Raw genomic sequence first — 22,926 nt, 5'->3', positions numbered from 1 at the left:
ATATTTATTTGTTATATTAAAGTAATATGAAATTATTACAACTTTAATAGACATTAAAATTGATGCAAATACTGCTGAGAAAAATGTTAAATTTGAACTAAAAAATAAAATGACTCCATTTTTAAATCATAAACTGACTAAGCTACAAATGTCAAAATTCAAAAGTTAAAGAAGTGATTAAAATAATATCAAACTAACACAACTTTAATTTACATTAAATAGGATGGATAGGATAGACTTTTAAGAAAAAGTTTTAAACTAAACTAAAATACAAATTTAATCTAAAAAAGTAGAATAAATTCAAAAGAGTGAAGTTCACCTTGAACAATTATTTAAAGCAAGCTAAAAATTCACAAATTTCTTTAAGCAAAGAAATTGTTTTAAAAGAAATCTAGGCTTTAAGCATAATGCTGCGCACTGAAGTATATAAATTGGCAAAGTAAACTAAAACGAAATGAAAAGTAAACGAAAATCTGTGTAAAATATTATTTGCCAATATTGTTAATATTAAAATATGTATGTGCATGTGTTTTAGTGATTTTGTGAGAGCACTTGAAGTCTCTCAAGGATTAAGTGAAGGCGAATAAAATGAATTAAGGTCAGACAAATGGATGTGGAATGTTGCATATGTGGCATGCAAATCTGAAACTGAGTTTCTATGCCATTTGCTTTGACTTCTCATGCAACACAGCTTCGAGTTGCATTCGGCTTGAAGTAATTTGTTAATTGCAATCAAAAATGTGTTGAACTTTTGGACGAAACTTGCCAAGCGTACGGCAGATAAATAATGGCAAAGTAAATACCAAAAAAGTAAGGAGAAAAAAACAGAACTCGACTGCAGTTGAAATGTAAACAAGGCATGTCCTTTTTCAAAGCAAAAGCAAAAGGTTCAAATTCAAATTCAAATCGAAGCTGAAACTAATTCGATGCACAAATTACGAGAAAAGTAAATTTCCATTTGAAGGGTGAGGAGGGAAGAGAAGAATGTAAGTTAGCTTCAACTGGTTGGCAAAATGCAAATTGCTTCTTGAGCGACCACAGGATTTCCAAAGGGGGAGAGGGAGGGGGAACAAGGACATTGTGGGTGGCAGCCAATTGTATATTGGCATTGGAAATCAAATTGAAAAATTGATTGAGAACGAAAGGGGGAGAGACGAGCATAATAATAATGGCAAAGTAATGAGACTGTCCGCCGCATAACAACAACAGCATCAAGGACTCGTCGCAGGACATCTTCTACTTCGTCTTCTTCTTCTTCTGGTCGCCAGGCAGACGCAGTATTCTCAAATTTATCTATTGGATTAAGGTCCTTTGTGCACGTCATTACGACCAATGCCAAAGACAAATTGGAAATTTATTGTTATGAAAGACAGAGCGAGAAAGGAAATCGCAAAAGAGAAAGAGAGCGAAGAGAGAGAGAGGGGAAGACATCCTGCCGCCTGAGGAAGCAAAGGATAGTTCCGAGTTTGTTCCACTGAATATGCATAATAAAAATGTCAATCAATGAACTGCAACCGGGACTGAAATGCACACACACATACACACACACACACACGCAGAGAGACAGTGAGTGGGAGTCCTGCGAGAGAAGGTCCTGCGAGTCGGGTCAGTTTCGACAATAATTGAACATAAACATTGCATTCAAGTAGTAATTGTTAAAATTATTGTGCATCCTAATCCCCCAAGCGAAACACGAAAATGGCCACAGGACGAACAGAAGATGCGAACGTTAAAAAGGACATTTGAATGCAGAGCAGAAGGCGAGTTAGTTTTTGGCATTTCCCAGGCAACGGCCAAATCCGTCTAAGCCGACTTCCATTTTTGGCCAAAAGCAAAAACCGAAGGACAACGCTTTTGTTTCAGTTTTGTTGATTCAAGGACTTGGCTGGACACAGACAGACGAACAAAATGGGAGCAAAGGCAGTTATTAAGACATCCAAAGAGCAGCATTTTTTTTGGCTAACGAACTGACCTTGCTCAAAAGTAGGCAAATAAACAGATTTGTGGAGGCCAAAAAGAAAAGGTTATCGGAAGGAAGGCTCAGATCAGGCTGTTAAAAAGGATGCGCGAGTCGTGAGAATTTCTCGAGGAATGGAAACGAATAACTCACGTGAAATAAAAAGTGAATAAAAGAATATTCAGAAGTATAATAAAGAATTTACTAAATAACTTTTTAGATGTCGTGAAATATACTATACAATTAATTTTTAAATTGAAATTTCATTCAAAATAAATCTCAAATATGAGTAGTAATAATTTAGATTTACAAAAGTTAAATATAATTTAAATTAATACTAACGTATTTCTTAAGCACTGACTGTAAATGCCTTCAGCTTCAATTGTGATGATTATTTTTATGAACATTCACAATAAATGGAATATATTATAAATAACTTGGATTATTATTAACCAAATTCTATAAATTATTCTAAATCACATTTACAATTTGTCTAATTCAAATTTGAATAGCTCAATTTATTAATTCTTTACTATTTACTATAAATTTCTTTAAAAATTTTAAAATAACATTATGTTGATAATCTATAAAAAATATCTAGAAAATAAAAGAAATATTTGAATTGTATTTATTATTACTATACAAATTCTACATTTTAAATTTCATGTTGAATTCAATGATAATAAATGGAATATTATTACAATATTAATATTATAAACAACTTTTTATTGTTATTGGACTTTTTATTGTTATTATTAGGAAATTATTTGCTCTACATTTAAATTTAGAATTTATATATTCTCCACAATTTGCTGCCCATTATTTAAATTCGTTTAATTACTATAAAACAATACAATAATTATTAAGTTCATTTTTCAACGTTCATTGCTTTAATTCGAACTCAAAATAATAAACGTATAATAAATAAATAAAGGAGACGAAAAACGAAATTTATTTTTAAAGGAATTTGGAAAATGAAATGTTTTGAAATCTTGTGGTCTTTTAAATGTTGACGTTCACTCAAACGAACAGACAATAAAGCAATTTTCACTATATTACATATCTTCTTCTTTCCCTTGCATAAATTTTCGCTTCCAGTCAAATAGTTTCAGATCCGATTAATACACATTAAGCATACGCAGCGTGTGCTCATCATCGCCTCGTTAATCAACAACCTGCCTGCTCTTAAATGTCACGTTGACACCTAGTCAACTTCTGGGAAGCCTCTTATGCGACGCGCCCCTCGTGATCTCTAGATCCTGGCAGCTAGCAAGTGGTTGGGAAAAACACACAACACGAGAAGAGAAGAGTAGAGTGAACATGGGAAAATTGAGATATTACTTAGCGGAACTTTGGCAAGTGCAGAGCGAAGTCGCGATGCAATTCAACTGAAAATGCGCAAAATGCAGCGGAAGGAACAAGGACATCTTCCCGTTTTTGTGGGAACAAGTGCGGAAATTCCTGCCTTGCCTTGCCACATGTGGCAAGCACATGTTTGTCGCTGACCCGGGGAAAAAACGATAAGTGCAAAACCTGAACAAGGAATTCCCCGGTTGAGTTTCTCTCTCGTTCTCTCGTTCTCTTTTCGTCCTAGTTGAGGGAAGCCCGCCCACGCCCTCAAGCCAAATGATGTTATGAGTACCTGAGTGGAAGAGAGATAGCAAAAGAGAGAGAGAGAGAGAGAGAAAAGAATAGAGACAGAGTCACAGTTTGTGTATTGTGGAGTTTGGCACTGTGAACGTGCCTCCCAGCCTCAGAGCTGAGGGAACGTGGGAAAAAAGGATTTACGATGCTTATATGACCCGGAGAGGAAGAGGAAGAATGAGAGAGAGGTGAGAGGCGAGAGGTTGATGACGTGCCTGGTCACGGTCATGGTCAATGTTTTGTTGTGTGTGAGTTTTTCGTGTGCGGCTTTTACCTGTTGCGTGCACATGTTAAAAAGTCATCATAAATCTCAGCCGAGTAGCCTTCGTTGCGTATGTGTGTGTGTGTGAAAAACGTTTTCACTTTTCACCAAGAGCAAGAGAGAGAAGAGAGGAGAGTGCGTCTCCTACTCCCTCGCCTCGTGTGTTTATCTTATCTATCAAATCTGTGTAAATTCCCGGCTTATCATGCAAAACACGTAGCCACGTAGCCTCTGATCCTGCTCTCAACCCAACTCTCAACTCTCTACTCAACTCTCAACTCCTTTTGTGCAACATTTCGTTGCCTTTCCCGCGAACTGGGCTTTGGACTTAGGCTGCCTCCGGATCACGCAAGCAAAGCAAGCAGCAAGCATCGTCTAATAATTTGTATAAATATTTATTTTTGCTACCGATTTTTATCTATCCTCCCCGCACTCACTGACTCACTTACTCACTCCATCTCAGCTATCTGTCTGTCTCTATCTGCCATCGAAGGTGTGAAATTTAATACCACTTTGGTGTCGTCGATCGACTACCGGGAAGTTGCGATCTGTGATCCTCGATCCTTGAGGGGTTACAGAGATGAACAGAACTCAGAAACAAAACAGGAACAACGACATCTTTGCCAAAGGCAAATGTGTTTCTTTCTTTATTGATTTGCATTTGCGAGTTGATTTCGTAATTTCGATTCAAACTGTTGTCACCTGCCTTTTGGCTACAGCTGCCGCTTTTTGTTGCGCCTCCATGTGGCACGCTTCAATGCGGCATGTTTGAATAATGATTTTCAATATTCATCATTGAAAATTCACACATTTTTTAACTTGAATGGTATAAATGTTGGAATGACAATTAAAACAAACATAATTAAATAATAAAATCATTTTATTTTATTTATCTTTTTCGAGTGCTTCTAGAACCAAATATGACATTAATATTTGTAATTTTTCATCATAAAAATTTAATGCATTACTCAATACAAGTAAAAATATTTCGTCATATAAAAAATTTTAAAATTTAAATCGACTGCTCCTAAATTAACAAATGAATTGAGTTTTAATATTGTTGAAACATTATCTTTAAATATGAGCTACATCATCATAAAATTTTAATGATATAGTAAATACTGATATAGTAAATTTTAAAACAAATCCACATAATCTTCCGAAAAATTAAAAATTTTTGAGAAATATTTATATTAAACTTCTCTTGAAAATATTAAAATGGTTGGATTATAAGTAAACTAAATTAAATTGGTCGGAATCAGCACTTAAATAGGTATAATTAGCATTCGAACAAAGATCGATATATATAAAAAAATAACATTTTTCATAAGATCTAAATTCCACACAGATCTCAATATTATATATATTTCTTATTTAAAATAATTAAAAAATGAATGAAACAAAATAAAATTTTTCATAAGATCAAAATTATTCACAGAAATATATATTATTTATATTTCTAATTAAAAATTAAAAAAAAAAAAATTAACTGATTCTCTTATTATAACAAAATATTGTATTATACAAACTCATTTCTTTATTAATCATAAAAATGTATAAACAATACATTTCTAAATTTGCTATAAAAATCAGTGAAGTATGAATAAAATTATATTTTGCTTGTGACATTCAACTCAAATATTTCATTCAACAAATTTTGGAATTTCAGAGCATAAGATGACGATTCGATGTGAATTTTAACGAGCTTTGGAAGCATTACTTCTTAAGAACTACAACAAAAGAGCAATGAGTGAAACTGAAAGCACTGCGAAGATTTCGTCACAAAGAGATCTTTGCGGTAGGTTTAGTCAGGTATGGGTATCGATGGTTGTATTGGTATTGGTATTGGTGAATATCGATGAATCATTGCCGTTATTCCAGTATTACAAGCGGATTGACTAATCACAAATTACGCATAATGAATATGGGGGAATCTTAAGTGAGGCGACAACTAACTGTAGTCAAATGTTGCACACAGTTGCCAATGCTACTAATACGCTCGCGTGGCATGAATAGTTTGAATGGAGTGCGCAACAAACTTCTTCTTGTTAAACTCTTAGAGCGTTTCCTTAATGAATACGTGTTTTGAGTACCGGATTTCGTTTGCTGCCATGCAAGTTGCAAGCTGCAACATGTTCGACGTACTCTTATACTCGGGGCTACGCTCGCGGGCATGAAAACGAAAACACAACATGTTCGCTGACGTTTCGAACTTGCTCTCTTGCAATTTGAATGTGCCAAGAACTGAATTATTAACTATTCTTTTTTTAAATCAATAAAATCGTGCAAATAGCAAATAAGGCAGTATTGCATTTCCAATAATTTGCCATTGCCTTGCTAAATAATTTACTGCAAATCGTGAGCAACCACTTCGCTTCGAACATGTTCGAGGCCTTATGCTCACGCTCTCTCACTTACCGTGGATACACGTCTCACCTGCCGGTATGATGGCAACCCACCCCCATGCTTGTGTCTAAGAAGTTGCGTGGCCAGCTATTTAAAGAGCACACTTGCTTGGAGCTGCTTTAGTTGCGTGCGAGACGCGAATGCGAGAGCATCGTGCAAAGAAAAGAAATAATCGTAGTCGAATTTACAGAAGCAACGTTATAGCGTGAGACTCGAAATTCAAATAACGGACCCTGCCACACACGATACGTTACGATAAAGAAAAACAAAAAATCCAACAACAACCACAAATACGTCAAAAGTCGCTCAAAGTGTTCAGTGTTGTGTTAGTGTTAGTGTGTGTGTGAAAAGAAAAAAGAAAAAGCAACTAAAAATTTCGCTTTATGCTCAAAATGAATTTTATGAGCATTAAAACAAAGTTCAAATTATCATCATCAACTGTAACTGTGACTGTGGCAAGCAACAAAAACAAAGTGCCAAGTTGCAACAAAAATAAAAACGAACTTGGGATTTATTTTGGATAATACAAAGAAGCAGAAGGCGATACCAAATATATAGAAATTTATTTCAACAAACAACGCAAAGTTGCAACAACAATAAAGGTAAGCAATTTGTGTGCAACTTGCAACTTTGACCTTAATGAGAAGGCAAATTGCAATAGAAATTGTCGCAGACAAGCAACAACAGCAACAGCAGCAGTAGAAAAAAAACACTGAAATGAAATGAGTGCAACACGCGGGGTGCAACATCGCGTAATGAGTTTGTTCAACTCGGCAATTGTAGTTGCAAGTCGTTTCTTTTCTTCGCTTTTTTTTTAAGGGTGGCAAGGTGCAAACATAAAAAAAGAATGGCAACAACAACAGCATGTTGCAAGTTGCAAGTTATGGAAAGGGTCATGTGAAACTATGCGGCGGCAATTGTCGATTGTTGACCAGCGACTTCGTCGTCGACTTAATTCCATTTATTGCACACGTCTCATCATCAAATGCAACTTCTTGTATTCGTTGTTGTTGTTGTTGTTAATTGGCAAACGTGCAACACGCAAGCGGCAACAACACACAAAAACTATGCAATTCATGCTCTTTGCTTATTTGGTGCACAACTTGCGCAAAACAACAAAAAATGTAAATTCCATCAAAATAAAAATTAATAAATTAATTAATCAGCAGTGTGCTGCGATTTCGTGCCATATTGAAATGCCCCCCACACAAACAAGGAAAAATAAAATACTCAATGGCCCTCGGCTGCTGCTAGGCAACGAAGCAAGACAACAACAAACATGTACAAAGAAGCACAGTTAGAAGTGCGCTTCGAACTTCTGTTGGGGGGATCTCTCTCGCTCCCACACACAGCAGAGACAGTGTGCTAAACATAATTACACTAACAACGACAACATCAGCAGCAAAGCAAATTTGTGTGAGTGAGTGCGTGCAGCAAGCACTTGCAGAGACAGTCGACAGCAGCAGCAGCAACAGAGCGTAGCTTTTGAGTGTGACTTGAAAGTTGTATCGAACATTTTTCGTATATGTGTGTGTGGGCGGGGAGGAAGTGAGCGTCGCTTAGCTTTTAAATATGCTTATGACTTGACTGACTGACTGTCTGTGTCAGCATGTGTGTGGTTGTATGCGTGTTGTGCAAGGCGTGTTGTGCATTGAAGCTTTTGCCTATTGTTGGAACAGACTTAAAACAGAATTTAAGTCAATTTAGGCGTGCAAATGTGCGCACAATGAGTGAGATCGAGCCAAAGAGCAAAGGCGCGAGCGAAGAGAAAAGAGATTTTTTTCAATTGATTTCTTTTTTGTTTTGTTTTTGTTTTTGGTTTTTGTTATGCAGCTGGCAGCAAAAATGTCATTAGTCGGTGTTTGTTGTTGTCGTTGTCGTTGTTGCTGGTAATTGAAACGAATGCGATTAACATAATTTGAGAAATACACTGTTGTAAATTGTAGTTGAAGAAAAATTACAATAATTTCGGTTATTAGCTGATTGGTTGGCCATTAGCGGCAATGGCCTTGTTTCTTTTTGTTTGTATGCAGTAAATTGAAAAGCCATTTAGTTATGTCAGCATCTTTTAAACTTGGTCTTGGAATGCGAAGCAAAACTTTGAGCATCAAATAAAAATTACATGAGCACGTTACATAAAAATAGCCTAGGCTCCCCTCCATAAGTGAAGTTTGTCCAAAGACAAACAAAACGAAACGAAACTGTGACGTATTTTTCCTTTTGCGCTAATTTTAGTTGCTGAGGGGGAAAAAAAAAGCCGCCCTTAAGAACGTAGAGAGCGAGCAAGCGAGACCATCAAATTTGATGGCCCTAAAAGTTGTCAGAGGGGGCGAGAAGATGTTACTGCTGACCCACATACACATGTACACACTGCAGAGCGAGACAGACACAGACCGACAGACAGACATGTTGGCAACGGAGCAGAAGGGAAACGGAATGGAATGGGAAAGGGAAGCAAAGGGAATGCAAGTCTCTGCTTACTATAAACAAAACAGCCGCAAGTTTTGTAATTGATGTTGTTGCTTCGAGCTTGTTGTTGCATTGCTCTTGTTTTATGAATAATTTATGCACTTAATTGATTTTTTGTTTATTGTTCGCCACAGTTAATTAATTATAAACTTTTTTCCTTCCTCTTGCAGTTAAGTAAAGAAAAGACTTTTATAGCAGACAGCAACAAAAATGGAGGCAACAACAAACCACACAAAACTCCAACTGGAGGAGGACGAAGAGGAGCCTCAAGCAACAACAGCAACAACTACGACGACGACAACGACAACGAAGACGTCGGCAACCATCATTGACATTCCAGCGGCTCCTGCAACGTGCCACAGCTCATCCTATGACACGGACTGCAGCACGGCAAGCAGCACTTGCTGCACTCGCCAAGGCGAGCACATTTACATGCAACGCGACACGTTGTCAGCCTCGGCAGCGGCAGCTCCAGCAGCAGCAGCAGCAACGTCTGTGGCAGCTACAAACATTGCATCCACATCGACGAGCTGTCATCTGCAACAGTCTCTGGATGCCGATGAGTTGACGATGCTCAAGTTCGAGCATCGCAAGCATTGGCCATGGTTCATTCTGTTGATCTCTGTCATTGAGGTGAGTAATCGCTTAACATTATTAGCTTGTTCCGTTTCCATATTGTTGCAAAGCTAAAGAAGCGAACGTTTTCGATTCTAGTATTCCAAGATCCTTTAATTTCATATAATGAACTGAAACAATTGCTGTTTTCATTAAATTTCAATTGCCAGACAATGTTTCACTTCCGCTACGTGTGTTCTTTGCTGTTTCATTTCCGCTCGTTCCCCGCATTTAGCTCATAGCTCACTCTCATAGTTAATGGCATTGTAGCCTGATAATTTATTATTATTATTGAATCAAAGAACCGCAAAATGCAATAAAATTCGTTGAAGAACTTTACAAATTCTCAACTTCCAACTAAAAGCGATAAAATTTCTGCTTTCTTTTGCGCATTCTTATGCACACACACACACACACACACACACGCATGCCATCTTACACATAGACACGCACACACACATACACACGCAGACAGCGTAAGAAGTTTGCCGTCTCTGGCTGCCTGCCTGGCGCCCCCAAAATCGATTGTAAACAAGCTACAACAACAGCAGTAGCAGCAAAAACAACAACACGAACAGAACGCATAAAAACTAAACGAAAAGGCAAGAGCGAGACAGCACGACTTAAGAGAGCGAGTTGAGTTTGAAACGAATGCCAAAAATAAAGTTGGCAGGACTAAACAGCTCTACTCTGCGAGTGTATGTGTGCGTGTGTACGTGTACGTGTGTGTCGCTTATTGGGGACACGAGAATTCAACGTCGCGTGCTCAGCAACAACAACAATAACAACAACAACTATCATAAAAACTATGCTATAAATCAGAACAACCCCAACTAACGTTCTCCCCACATCTATATTCTGTTCCCCCTTTTGCAGATTGCAATCTTCGCCTATGACCGCTACACGATGCCCGCCCAGAACTTTGGCCTTCCCGTGCCAATTCCCAGCGATTCGGTGCTCGTCTATCGACCCGATCGTCGTCTGCAAGTCTGGCGCTTCTTCAGCTACATGTTCCTGCATGCGAACTGGTTCCACTTGGGCTTCAACATCATCATTCAGCTGTTCTTCGGCATTCCCCTGGAGGTGATGCACGGCACAGCGCGCATCGGTGTCATCTATTTGGCTGGCGTCTTTGCCGGCTCCCTGGGCACCAGCGTCGTCGACTCCGAGGTGTTTCTGGTGGGCGCCAGTGGCGGCGTTTATGCACTGCTGGCGGCGCATTTGGCCAACATTACACTCAACTATGCGCACATGAAGTCCGCATCCACGCAGCTGGGCTCCGTGGTCATTTTTGGTAAGTTTATCAACACTAGCGAGAGAGCTTGTGATCTCTCTCTCTCTCTCTTGTTAAATGTAAACGAAGAGAATGAAAGCTTTGACTACGTAACTCACCAACAGCTTTACTGATTTTTCGCCTTCCCTTCTGCTCTCTCTTCTTACAGTGTCTTGCGACTTGGGCTATGCTCTCTACACACAGTACTTTGATGGCGCTGCCACGCCCGCCTTTGCCAAGGGTCCTCAGGTGTCGTACATTGCGCATCTGACGGGCGCCTTGGCGGGTCTGACTATTGGTTTTCTGGTGCTCAAGAATTTCGGTCATCGCGAGTACGAACAGTTGATCTGGTGGCTGGCGCTGGGCGTCTATTGTGCGTTCACCGTGTTCGCGATTGCGTTCAATCTGATCAACACGGTCACCGCACAGCTGATGGAGGAGCAGGGCGAGGTGATCACACAACATTTGCTGCACGACTTGGGTGTGTCCTAAGCAAAGCGAAATAGCAACCATTTAACCAGGAGAGAAACATAGACAGTTAGACAAAAATGAGAGAGTGCTTAGAGAAGTACTCAAAGAAGTAAAAACATATAAAAAAAAAAAAAGCTTAGACCCTTTTGACTTTTTGCAAAAGTGAAGGGTCTAAGCAAATTGAAAGAAAAAGTTCACTCGAATGATTTTAGTTCAAAACTAAATTCGTAATTCGTACGGCTTCAGTTTTCGTTCCGTTCCGTTCAGTTCTGTTCCGTTTCGTTTTCGTTGTGTTCCGTTTATCGTAAGCGCGTTTCATTTTCCAACATTTCACGCAGTAAAACAGAACAACAACAAACAAAACAAAAACAAAACAAAGCAAAACAAAATCAAAATCAAACAGAGTAAATGAAGAACGGGCCGAAACGTGTAAACAAATGTTGTGATAGAACCAAAGACTGAATTTATTTTGCGTGTAAATCCCCCGTCCCCCTGCCCCTCCCCCAACCCCTCTCACTCATCCCCCTCACTTTGAAATGATTAAGTAAACTATAACTTATCGACTCTCGCTATGATTTTTTCTGCCCCCTCATCATTGTTTATAATTTTTTACTGTTTTTCGTTTTAATTATGTATTTATTGGCACCGTTTAGTTTGTCCATTTAACTTATTAATAGGATTTGCGATTAAAGCCTAATGAATTTGATCCGACAACCTTTGTTTATAGCATATAGACTATTTAATTATTTAAATAAATAAACTGTAGACACACACACACACACACGTAGCGTATAACAAATTGTTTCAAATTGTAAATATTATTAAGTCGCACACTAGTCAAAAAAAAAACAAAAACAAAAGAAAGAAAGAAAGAAAAAACGCAAATGCAAAAACCACAGCAAAACAATAATTAAATTACATTAAATTAATGCCACTTAATGCGTTCAAAATTACAACAAATATGCACACAAAAAACACAAACACACACGCAGACACAAATGCATACATATTTATTAATCCTAAAAAAAAAAAGAAAAACAAAACTAAAAACCGAAAAGCCAAAGAACATAATAATCAAAATAATTGTAAAAAAAATGCAAGCATTTTTTCAACAAAAACAAACAAACAAACATAGAAATCCTGTAATGAATTAAATATTTACGAATAGTTAATTCTTGACATATTGATCGATAAATGCGATTATTCACTTGAAAACAAAACTAAACTAAAGCAAAACTTAATCTAGCGTAAAACACTCAGCAAAGCGTAAGCCAAAAAATGAATCCCAACAACAAATAATAAAGCTAAGCTAAACAACTAGTTGTGACCCTCCTAAGAACAAAAAAAAAAAACAAAAAGAAAAACAGTCCCATTTTCCCCTCACAATCCTCGCCCACAAAATATAATAATAAATGTATTGTATGTGCATGTCAAGAACAAGACAACAAAATAGCAATAAAAACAAAAAGAAAAAACAACAAAATACAAGAAAACAAAAATTTGAACAAAATAAATGTCTAAATTATAAATCAAAATACCATAAATGTTTTCTATTTTCATTCTTCCTTCCATTCGACTTGGATTTGTTATGCCAGCTTTAGGTGCAGTTTTCTTTTCCCAGGGGAGGAAAACAACACTTGTGGAAAGGTTGAAGTTCATTTTGGGGTTGGGTCAATTATGAGTGAGCTCTAAAGAAAAGTAACTAAATACCTGTAATGGAAATTTTAAGCATAACAAAACAACATGTGCTTTAAAACAGATGCAATTTTCATTGCACAAAAATATGCTCAACTATGAGAGATAAAATATGCAACAAATTGGGAGAATATCAAGAGAATTTTATAGAGCTGCTTAACTTAAAATTCATCAAGCAAACTAAAAGATAACATATTCATAACCAAAACAATATTATTTTATATTTTTTTCTATTTCAACTATGAGAGTAAAATTGTTCAACAATTTAGGAATGTGAATGTGAAGAGAATTTTATAGAACTGCTTAAATTAAAGATCCGCAAGCATAATAAAATTTATTCTTAAAAAATTTGCATTAATTTAGGAGAATATGAAGAGAAATTTATAGAGCTGCTTAAATTGAAGTTCATCAAGCAAACTAAAAGATATTGTAAACATTTTTGTAACACAAAAAAACAATATTTTTAATTTCTGTTCTATTCCAACTATTAGAGGAAAAATATACGAGAATATTAGAAGAAATGTATAGAGGTGTTTTTAAATTCAAGTTCCGCAAACAAAGTAAAATTTATTCTGAAAAAATTTGCAACAATTTTTGAGATTAAAAAGAGAAATTTATAGAACTGCTTTAAAGCAAATACCTCAAGCAAACTAAAAGATATTCTGAAAATGTTGTTCGAAGAAAAAAACATATTTCATATTTCTACCCCATTTAATTATTTATTTTTGACAAAAAAACATTCCAAAAAAGTAGGCAACAAAACAATATTTCGCTCATTATCAATTATTTTAAGCAGCTTTTGTATGCCTAACAAAGCTCAAATTTCCTTGAATATAAAAGGTCAACTTAATCAATTTAACTGTTGACGCTTCAAAGCATATTATGCTGTCAAAATAACGACATTTCCAATAAATAATTGACAAAGCAAATGAAAAACAAAACAGTAAGATAGAAATACGCAAATAAATATATTGATGTTAATTAAACATAATCAGAAAATAAGCCAGAGCACAAAATCAAAGAAGCGAAAAATGATTTTCGTGACATTTTCCTTCTCAGGTTCAGTTCAGGAACATTCGCTTCACTCGGTTGGCAGCCATAATCAGAGACGCTTGAGTGCATCTGCTAATTATTTGTGAATCTGAGATGCAAATTCAAGTAAATTACATAATCAACAAGCCGATAGGGAAGCTGGAGAGAGTAAAGAGAGACAGAGAGTTAGAAGTCAAGTGCAGAAGGTTTTTGGGGTAGAATTTGTGGCATTGTTGTCATTGTCGAAGGAGACAAGATTTTAGGGGGCGAGTTGTCTGCTTGCAACCTGAGATTTATGTGCAGCAGCCACAGGCAGCAGGCGGCAGTCGGTAGGCATCAGGATTGAGCTTGCATCAAATTGAAATTCAGGCAAATGTCAACGACAGACGACGACGACGACATCGAGAGACTCTGCCAACTCTTGGACTTTGTGTGAGCCGAAAAATCCACATAAATAACGCGTCCATCGACCATCGACCATCGTCAGGCGTCGGTCATCAAGTAGCTGCCGCGCTGCTTTGCCTTGCTGCTTGCCCCCAGACTGTGGCATCATCAGCAGTAGTGGCAGTGGCAGTTACAGAGACAGTCGCCAGTGTCAGTGGCGTTGCCAGTTGTGTGTGTCCCTGGCAGAAGCCGTTCGGCTTGTTATACCCGGTACTCAGAGGGTGGAAGGGTATTATAAAGTGTTGGCAAAAGAAATTACAACTAAAAAAATTAAAAAAACATCAGCAACCCCAAAGCAATATGTATTTTCTTATCATACAAAGACAAAGACGATATAGTCATGTTCGCTTATCCGTCTGTCTGTCTGTCCGTCTATAAGAAAGTCTCGATCTCAAAAACTATAGAAGCTAGTCACTTGAAATTTAATAACAATATCTATGACAATCATATGCATATAACCCTAGAGATAGTAATTGGCATCGCCCCTCTCATCTCAGAAAACATTAAATTCGAGTTTTTAAAATAATAATACTAATAACTTAAAGTAAAATTAATCAACTCATTGTAGATCCTATCCAAAACCATTGAATTTTCATTATACAGTGAAAACTTTCTTAAGCAAAACACTTATCATCAAACACTTTTTGTTCGTCCAAGAGAAGTTTCCATTCTTAAGTGGCGAAATAGCTCTTAAAACTATACCAAATATCACAGAAAGGTAGAGATATCTGCTGACGGAGATTTCATATTAATTTAAATGCTAGAGATGCACGCGTTTACCAATTAAGGAATTCAGACTTTGAAAGAATTTAAACGGCGCAAATTTGAAATCAATACCTAATCTAAAAATAAGAATTTCGACTTTAATCTAAATGTTAAGAGATGCACATGTTTAATAAATATCACAAAAAGGAAATTTTGAATGGCAAACATCGATTAAAGTTGAAATAAGACAATTTATAGATCAACAATCAACTTCTAATAAAATAGAAATAACTAAATTTATAGATCAACAAACGAGTGACAAATATGGATAACGGGTATGACGCAGTCGTGTACACTCGGCAGCTTGCAGCTTTCTTACTTGTTTTCTGCGAATGGCAGGTGCAACTCAATCAACGCCGCCGCGAGCCAGCATCTGGTCATTGAGTCAGCGGGCAGCCAGCCAGGCCCAACGAACTAAAACGTAAAACTCGAAAAGTACAACAACAAGAACAACAACGAAAAATACAGAAATGAAATGAAACTCTTTGCAACGCCACCTGCCACCTGCCCAAAAGTTGCCAGAGCTTTGACTTTATTTTGGTCCAAAGGTGATGCCACAGCAGTCTCTCAGTCTCTCAGACTCTGAGTCTCTCAGAGACTCCTGCCTGTGCCGTATTCAAGTGGCGCACAACTGAGGAAGCTGCATGGAAGCTGCCTGGAAGCTGGAGCGTACTTTCAAGTGGGTATCAAAGATCAACGATCGTAAGAGGGCAAACCGAAGAGTCCACCAAGTCAAGTGTTGCCGTTCTTTTCTTTTCTTTTTTTTTCGCCATGGCAATATTATTACAAACGGGTCTAATGGTAACAAACAGTGCACGATCATTAAAGTTGCATCTTCACGCAATTCTGAGGGCAAGCGAGGCCAAAGGAAATCCTATTCAGAAGATCGCACAGAACTTCTGCAAAAGCTACTCAGTGATCTAACACGATCTGCAACCTGCAAACTATCGATTGATTTGATTTGATTTGATCGTAGTTTCTTTAAGCCAATTTCTAACACTTTAACCAAAGGAAACGAACTTCCTAAAGTGGAGCAAGCAATATGTTACAACAATAAATGAAATCTGTCGCTTTTGTTTTAGTGTTATTGTAGCTGCTTAGGAAATCTTAGCGTTAACTTCAACTCAAGTTCGTTCACTACTTGAAAGCATAATCTCAAGACGTTGATGTTCCTTTGAGCCAATTTTAACTAGCTTTAATTGTACTTACGGGTAGAAATACGAATTTAGAGATCTACTCTCGAAATTGTAAAATTTCAAGTAATTTTAAATCTATAGTTTTTTTTAATATAAAAGAAAATATATTGAAACTGTGATTACGAAAAAAAAAGAAAAAGTGATTTTGACAATTTATAATGATAGTTATAATAATGATAACATAATCCGTTTATTGATAAACGGATTATGTTATACAAGTTCAATATCTGATTACGAAATGTTCCCATTTGAAATCTGTTTAATAAATTTATTTATAAAAACACTTCCTATACTGAAAATGTGAAGGCAATAAATTAAACATCAGATTCTCGGTAAAAAATACAAACTATTTTAATTTCTTCAAATTTTCATTTCCAGAAGCTGCTTGGAAGCATTTCAGATTAGTAGAAAAACTTAACATATTCCTAAGTCATAAGATATGGTTTATATATATAAAATACTAAGATGCTAAGTTTAGTATATCTTAAAAGTAGTACAGTATAGTAGTATTTTCTAACTTTTTTTCTCCTTTCAAATTAAACACAAATTAAACCTCCTTTCAACATTTAAATAATAAGTCATAAACAACTTTTTTCAGCAGCCCTTTATAATTTCCTTACGTCTACACAACAACTCCCCTTTAAAAATGTGCACATCATATGCTGTCATAAGCAACTCCCAACTGACAATCAAAGTCACTTAAGATCCTTCGAGAGAGTCCATTGTGCCGCCCCTTACGCCTGCTTCAATTTATTGTTTCTCTCAGTCAAATCAAAAGTAAACTCTTCAAAAATCTTAAGTATTACCCGTTTGACTGGAATTACCAGTCAGACAAAGGACCACCTCTTAGCATGGCTATCAAAGCGTATCCTTATCAGACGAGGTCCTGTCGTTTGCCTAACAACTCCATAACCCAAAAGTCATTTGATGTGACCCTGAATGGCCAGGCAATTATCCCTTGAAAAAGGAGTAGCGACGGGTAATGAAAGGTAATATTGCTGCACGATGATGTTCCATCACATCTCGCTGCTTGCCCAGCATTTGCACTCAATTAGGTGGCTATCAAAGTGTTGAGCCTCTGTTTACCTGAGTTGAGTTGAGAGCTGCTGCTGAAGTAGAAGCAAGTAGCCGCTCCATGGGGCGCTAATTGACACAGAACACAGGGAAAGACGAATTTATTTTCGAAGAGACTTCATTGCAACATTGAAAACAGAAACAGTTTTAGGATAACGACGCATCGCTTGAGCGCCGAGACACCGTCAGATTCAGACGCAGTGCATCCACACCATTGATATAGTACCGCAGCAGTCGCTGCTCCCGAATAAATCCCAGACTATCGTACAGTCGCAAGGCTGCCTTATTGCTTTGTTCCGTCTCCAGCGCAATTTCATCAGCTTGCTCCGCTTTCATCATCTCGATGGCCTTCTCCACTAGTGTGCTGCCAATGCCCTGTCTCCGGTACTCAGGATCCACGGCCAGCATTGCGATGTATCCTTGCCACAATTCCGGATTACTCAAGTGGTCTATTTTGCAGACAATCACGCCCACATAACGTTCCTCGTGTTGTGCCAAAATACAGAGTTGCGGCCAATTGTAGACAAAGTAGCGATAGGTGTAGATGGAGTACGGCTCGGAGAGCTCCTTCTCGATGAGGCCCTGGATGGCCTTCAGTTGGCTTTCATCGTTGAAGACGGTGTAGCTAATCTCTGGTGTGCCAGGCGGGCTTTGCTTTGATTCGTTCATTGTTGACTCAACACATTTTCAAATAACAATAACAAGAAAACGACAGGTAACTGACAAATACCCAGTATTTGACAATTGGAACAGGGAATTTCAATACTCAATCAATGCATTTTAAGTCACTAGGAGACTATAGTTATAGTTTAAAGGATTCGAAGATATAACTGCGATAGAAAAAAAAAAGAAAAAAGAAAAAGTTATTTTATAAGAAGCAAACGAGTAATGGCAACTGATTTTATAAATGTTGTTCTCAGCTCAAAATTAAGGAATCGTTGCGTTTAAGTTTGAATAAAATCAGACAAAGCGGAGAAGGGTTTAATTTGTGTTTGAGGAGATAGGACTCAATTCTTTACTCAACATTTACTAAATATTTATCGATTTTTTGACGTTCAGAAAGACGTGACGTAATTGTAAATAAATCTTTTTCATGGTGTTAGACAAACAAGTACTGAATTATAAAAATCTAGCTCTCATTGTTTCCAGAGTTATTGCTTCAAACGGACAGTTGAATACAAGTAATAAGAAGTCTTAAGATTCAAGAATTTATAGCAGCTTTTTATTTAAGATTAACAAAAATATAAAAAATAACAAGCAACGAGCATCAGCTTAAATGAAGCTTTATAATAACACGTTTTACTAAATGTGTGTCCATTTTAGGAAACTTAGAGCAACGTGACATAGTTCTAAAATAAGCCTCTTCATGTAGTAAAGCGAACAAATATTGACAGTTAAAACTCAGTTGCAAAACTCTAGCTCTTATTGTCTTCGAGTTAAAGCTTTAAGTGCAAGCGGACAGACGGGCAGACGGATTCAGCTATTGAGCAGATTTAATCTGGCTTTAAAATCTTTACTAAATACTTGTCAATCTTAAGAGATTTAAAGAGTAGTCATGGCAACATTATGAAATAGGATTCTGTAATACAAACGAGTATTGACAGCTAATTTTACGGGCACATGAATTCGAAAAGGAAAACCCTTAACCATCAATACTTAATACTTCAACTTTTTTTTCTTCCTTTCCATTATTATTATTGGTGCTGCTTTAACACTCTCTTAAGTATAGGGTATGCTGACAAACCAAGCTGAACAAACGAAGACGACCTTGTGTAGCCAAAGTTTTTCTCCACTTTTCCCTCCTCGCCAGGATTAGGCTAGAAGCTAACCCGTGAGCTGTGGCAATTAAGCGGCACACCCAACACCGTTAGGGACACTATCTGGCTGCGGCGTTGACAACTCCACATAAAAACACATACACACACACACACACATACACCACAACACACACACGAGGGATTTTAGCATGTGAAAATTATGAAAATGTCTGCAGCGACTTTGACAGGTGATGCCCCTACTCCTAACTCCCCCCACACCCCACTCTTAGCTCCTCCCACCCGGCTCAACCCACTTCCGCAAAGCAAATCCTTTGTTGTCTGGGGAAGTCAGGCAGGTAAATTGCCTTGAAGCACGCACAGGCAGCAGGGAGTTGCGCATGTGGCACGGGGCATGGGGCATGAGCCATGAGGCAAGGTATCAGGCAACGTGCATAAATGAAAACTAATTCCGTCCATTACGTGGCGTTGATTGTCCTGTGTCCAATCTAAGTTTTGTGATGAAGCCACAATGACCTCATATGACCAGTTGTCGATTGCAATTAACCTAAAAGGCCACGGCCTCTCGTCCAAGTATATCCTTAGGCTCTGCCAAAATTCAATATGTAGCTGGTGTCCCATTTTATTTGGGGAAGATTAAGCTTAACAGCGCCCGCAGCTAGCTTTGATTTTGGGGTTGTGGTACCTGCGGCTAGCTCAGCATTTATGTGTGGCACGCTTGAGCCGCGCTAATTTGTTTGCCAGGCAGGCAGGCAACTTGTGCTACACATATCCTGCTGCTCCTCTTGAAATCCTTTTGCTCCACTTTTTTGCTTCTCTTTTTAATAATGACTTCTGTTGGTCCCGCTTTTCTTTTCGGTTCTTGCAGCGAGGTCAAGCGAAGCGCCTCTCTAAGCTCACACATAGAAATTAATTACGGCATAAGGACGCACTCAGGACACTCGCAGCAGTCGAGCTCAAGTGTTTAATGAAGCGGTTAGCGCAAAAAGAACTGCGAATACAAGTGGCACGCTGTATGTGCCACACACACACACAAAGAGATTTCCATATTTGCCCATTGCGCGTCGAGTGAGATAAATGTGAATGTGCAGAGAGATCCTGGTCCTGGTGCTGCACCTGGCCAGGACTTGACTTCATAGTGCTGTGCAGTTTATTAAAAAGTTAACTGCAAATGGCCTCCATATGCAGTCTATATATATGAACGTGGAGTCTTAACTTGCGTCTGTTTCTGTTTCGTTTGCTGACTCTACACATTCCTTTCGGCCACAATATTTCAGTGGGCCTTATGACAGGTACAAGAGAGCGAGAGACCTTTGATAAGCATGCATTCGACATGGACAGGCCGCAGTCGCTGTCGCTGTTGCTGTCGCAGTCGCAGTTGCAGATAAAAGCGTCTGCTCTGGACAACTTCGCTGAGATACTTTTCCACATCGTCTCCGCTGTCATCGCAGCAGAAACAAAAGCCAAAGGCAGTGCCACAAAACGCAGGTTGATTTCGCAGCGTCGCGTGGGACGCGAACGTTCGCAGTTTACATGGTTCTGCTTGCTCCTCATCCTCATCCTCATCTTCATTCTCCTCATCTCCTCCTGCTGCTGCTGCATTGTTCGCCTCTTCAGTGGAATTCCTGGACATCTGGACAGCAGCAGTTGTTGCTCTTGCTCTGACTGTTGCAGTTGAAGCGTGTGTGCATGAATATGTCAATGTAATGATCTGCTCGTTGTACTTCGTATCTGCTGAATTACATAAATATTAACTTGTACTTTTTATAAACATGTTTACGGCTCAGTCGAAGGACAGCGTCTGCACATGTATGTGTGTGTGTGTGCTCCTTCTTATTGATATGATTTATTTACTGGCTCCCCATAAGCTCTGTCAATGCTTGAGCCGCTCAAGCCGCATTGCACTCAATTAAAATGCTATATAGTACACTTCACTTTAACGCAACGTTGCACCAAAAAGGTTGATGTTAAGTTGGTACAAATGGGTTAAGCATTTGAAATACTATCTCTTGCAGTTGCAATCAAGTAAATATAATATTATATAATATACATAGACTTACCAATCATATTGATTTGCAGTTCAACAAGTAAATTTCCACAATCAATTTGTGTGAGTTAAAAAAGATCCAAATTGTTGCCTTTGCCTCAAAAACTTTTTATCATCACTACAAATATCGACATATTTAATCCATAATGCCTTGAGTTATAATGAGTTGGATGGATAACTAGAAATATTTCAATTAAAAACTTATTAGAAAATAATAAAGAATAACATGCTTGAATATTTTTATCTAAAACTGTTAATATCAACGTATAAAGAATAATCTAAAATTTGTTCATGAATAGTAAATTTGCTTAACAGATTTTTCTTTTATAGAAGAAGTATCTTATATTAATGTAGTATATTTTATAAAACTCTTAATATCAGTGATCTAATATAAAATGTTTTTATTTATAATGCGTCAAATTAAAAGCTTTATGTTAAAATACAACATTTTTTGGAATATTATATAAAGGTCCTATTGCTAAATGTTGATTTTCTTATAGGACAAACTTCCTTAAGGTTCTTCAAGATATTGCTAAAGGTTGATTTTCTTTCTTAAAGGACATTTTTATTATGAGGACAATATCTTCTATCAGAATGTTAATATCGAGGTAATAGCAATAAACATGCTTCATAATTAGAGACCACTATAATCTTTCATTCTCAACGCTTTCATCTTATATAAGAAGCATCATATATCGTTTAAATCGCATTTCCACTACATTAAAGGGTATCAATAGCACATCAATAGCTACGTTAAAGATCTCCAACCTTATTCAGGGTTAAGCATAAACAGCACTAACAAATTAGAGCGTTCCAGCATTAATCAGCGTCAATTGAATCCTTTGTCCAAGCAAAAGTTCTTTGTCACCCCAAAAAAACAGTTTATTTGCTTATATTATTTTTGGCCAAAAAGTTGTTGTTACTTTTGGCCCATGCTCCAAATGGATTTGTCGCCTCTTTGCTGTTTTCTGTTTCTACTTTTTTGTTGCGTGACAACGCCTGACGAATGACTAACGGTGAAATATGCGCAAACAAACATAAATTTCATGTCCGTTGGGATTTGGTTAACTGCAGAAGCAGCACGTCAATGCTGGGAACACTGCTGGTTGTGTCCTGGACAGGACTGGTTTGAGGTTAGGGTTGGGCTAGCGGGCGCGGGGAGAGGGATGGCATCTTCTGTGAGTGAGACGTTGACGTGCGGTCGTCAGGTACATGAATACAGTACCCGGTAAAAAGCCAAGGTGCAACGCTTTGTTGACAGCGAATGCGAGGAAGTAGAACTGACAGCCCAACCAATGGAGGTGGCATGGGGCATGTGGCTGGTGGCTGGTGGCAGGCAGAGAGCCATGTCCCAGGTGCGTGCACGTAACTGACATGAAAATTCTACAGTTTTTCGCTTTTCACTGTCAAAGCTATGTACGTTTGCCGCCAAGTGCAAAAAAAAAAAAACAAAAAAAAAATGCTGGCGCGATAAAGATGGCAACACGCCAAGCAGAGATCTCTAATCACCGCTTGAAAATTTGGCTAGCGTGTATTAAATTACACTTTCATACACATACGTTATCGAAATCAAATACTTTCATAATTTTTAACAACTTACCAAGTGTTTAAGCCTTGGTTTACTTTTACTGACAGCAGCACAAATAATCACTTCACTTTTGATAAATTACATATGGCGTCATAGGCCAGTGTGTCCACACCATAATTTGCATGATGAAATATTGTCCGCCAAAAATTAAGCTCAGCTGGCAACACTGACCTTTGACAGAAGATTGACACAAAACGGAATATGCAAAATGTA

The 22,926-nt window shown here is 37.7% G+C and overlaps 2 protein-coding genes and 2 long non-coding RNA genes across 4 annotated transcripts in view; 2 read left to right on the top strand and 2 right to left on the bottom strand.

Moving 5' to 3' along the window:
* LOC117569389 (uncharacterized) overlaps positions 1–22,815 on the bottom strand; it is a 40,623-nt gene extending 17,808 nt beyond the window's left edge. Inside the window, exons 1-2 of the long non-coding RNA XR_004572253.2 lie at positions 22,726–22,815; positions 21,139–21,303 (exon numbers count right to left, since the gene is read on the bottom strand). This is a non-coding gene — a long non-coding RNA (uncharacterized LOC117569389). The remainder of the gene's footprint in view (positions 1–21,138; positions 21,304–22,725) is intronic.
* Positions 5,439–6,344, top strand: LOC117569388 (uncharacterized). Its single transcript, XR_004572252.2, has 3 exons — positions 5,439–5,460; positions 5,533–5,675; positions 5,745–6,344. It is a non-coding gene; the product is annotated as an uncharacterized LOC117569388 (long non-coding RNA).
* Positions 6,404–12,630, top strand: LOC117569386 (protein rhomboid). Its single transcript, XM_034250516.2, has 4 exons — positions 6,404–6,871; positions 8,909–9,371; positions 10,230–10,647; positions 10,796–12,630. The coding sequence occupies exons 2-4, from the start codon at positions 8,949–8,951 to the stop codon at positions 11,116–11,118; spliced, it is 1,164 nt and encodes a 387-aa protein (XP_034106407.1). The 5' UTR covers positions 6,404–6,871; positions 8,909–8,948; the 3' UTR covers positions 11,119–12,630.
* Positions 17,397–17,985, bottom strand: LOC117569387 (N-alpha-acetyltransferase 30A). Its single transcript, XM_034250517.2, has one exon. The coding sequence runs from the start codon at positions 17,970–17,972 to the stop codon at positions 17,451–17,453; it is 522 nt and encodes a 173-aa protein (XP_034106408.1). The 5' UTR covers positions 17,973–17,985; the 3' UTR covers positions 17,397–17,450.
* Positions 22,816–22,926: the final 111 nt, after the last annotated feature.

Source organism: Drosophila albomicans, chromosome 3, assembly GCF_009650485.2.
Source record: "Drosophila albomicans strain 15112-1751.03 chromosome 3, ASM965048v2, whole genome shotgun sequence".
Taxonomy (NCBI): domain Eukaryota; kingdom Metazoa; phylum Arthropoda; class Insecta; order Diptera; family Drosophilidae; genus Drosophila; species Drosophila albomicans.
The sequence above is the reverse complement of the archived record's forward strand: the minus strand, read 5'-3'. Positions and strand labels throughout refer to the sequence as shown.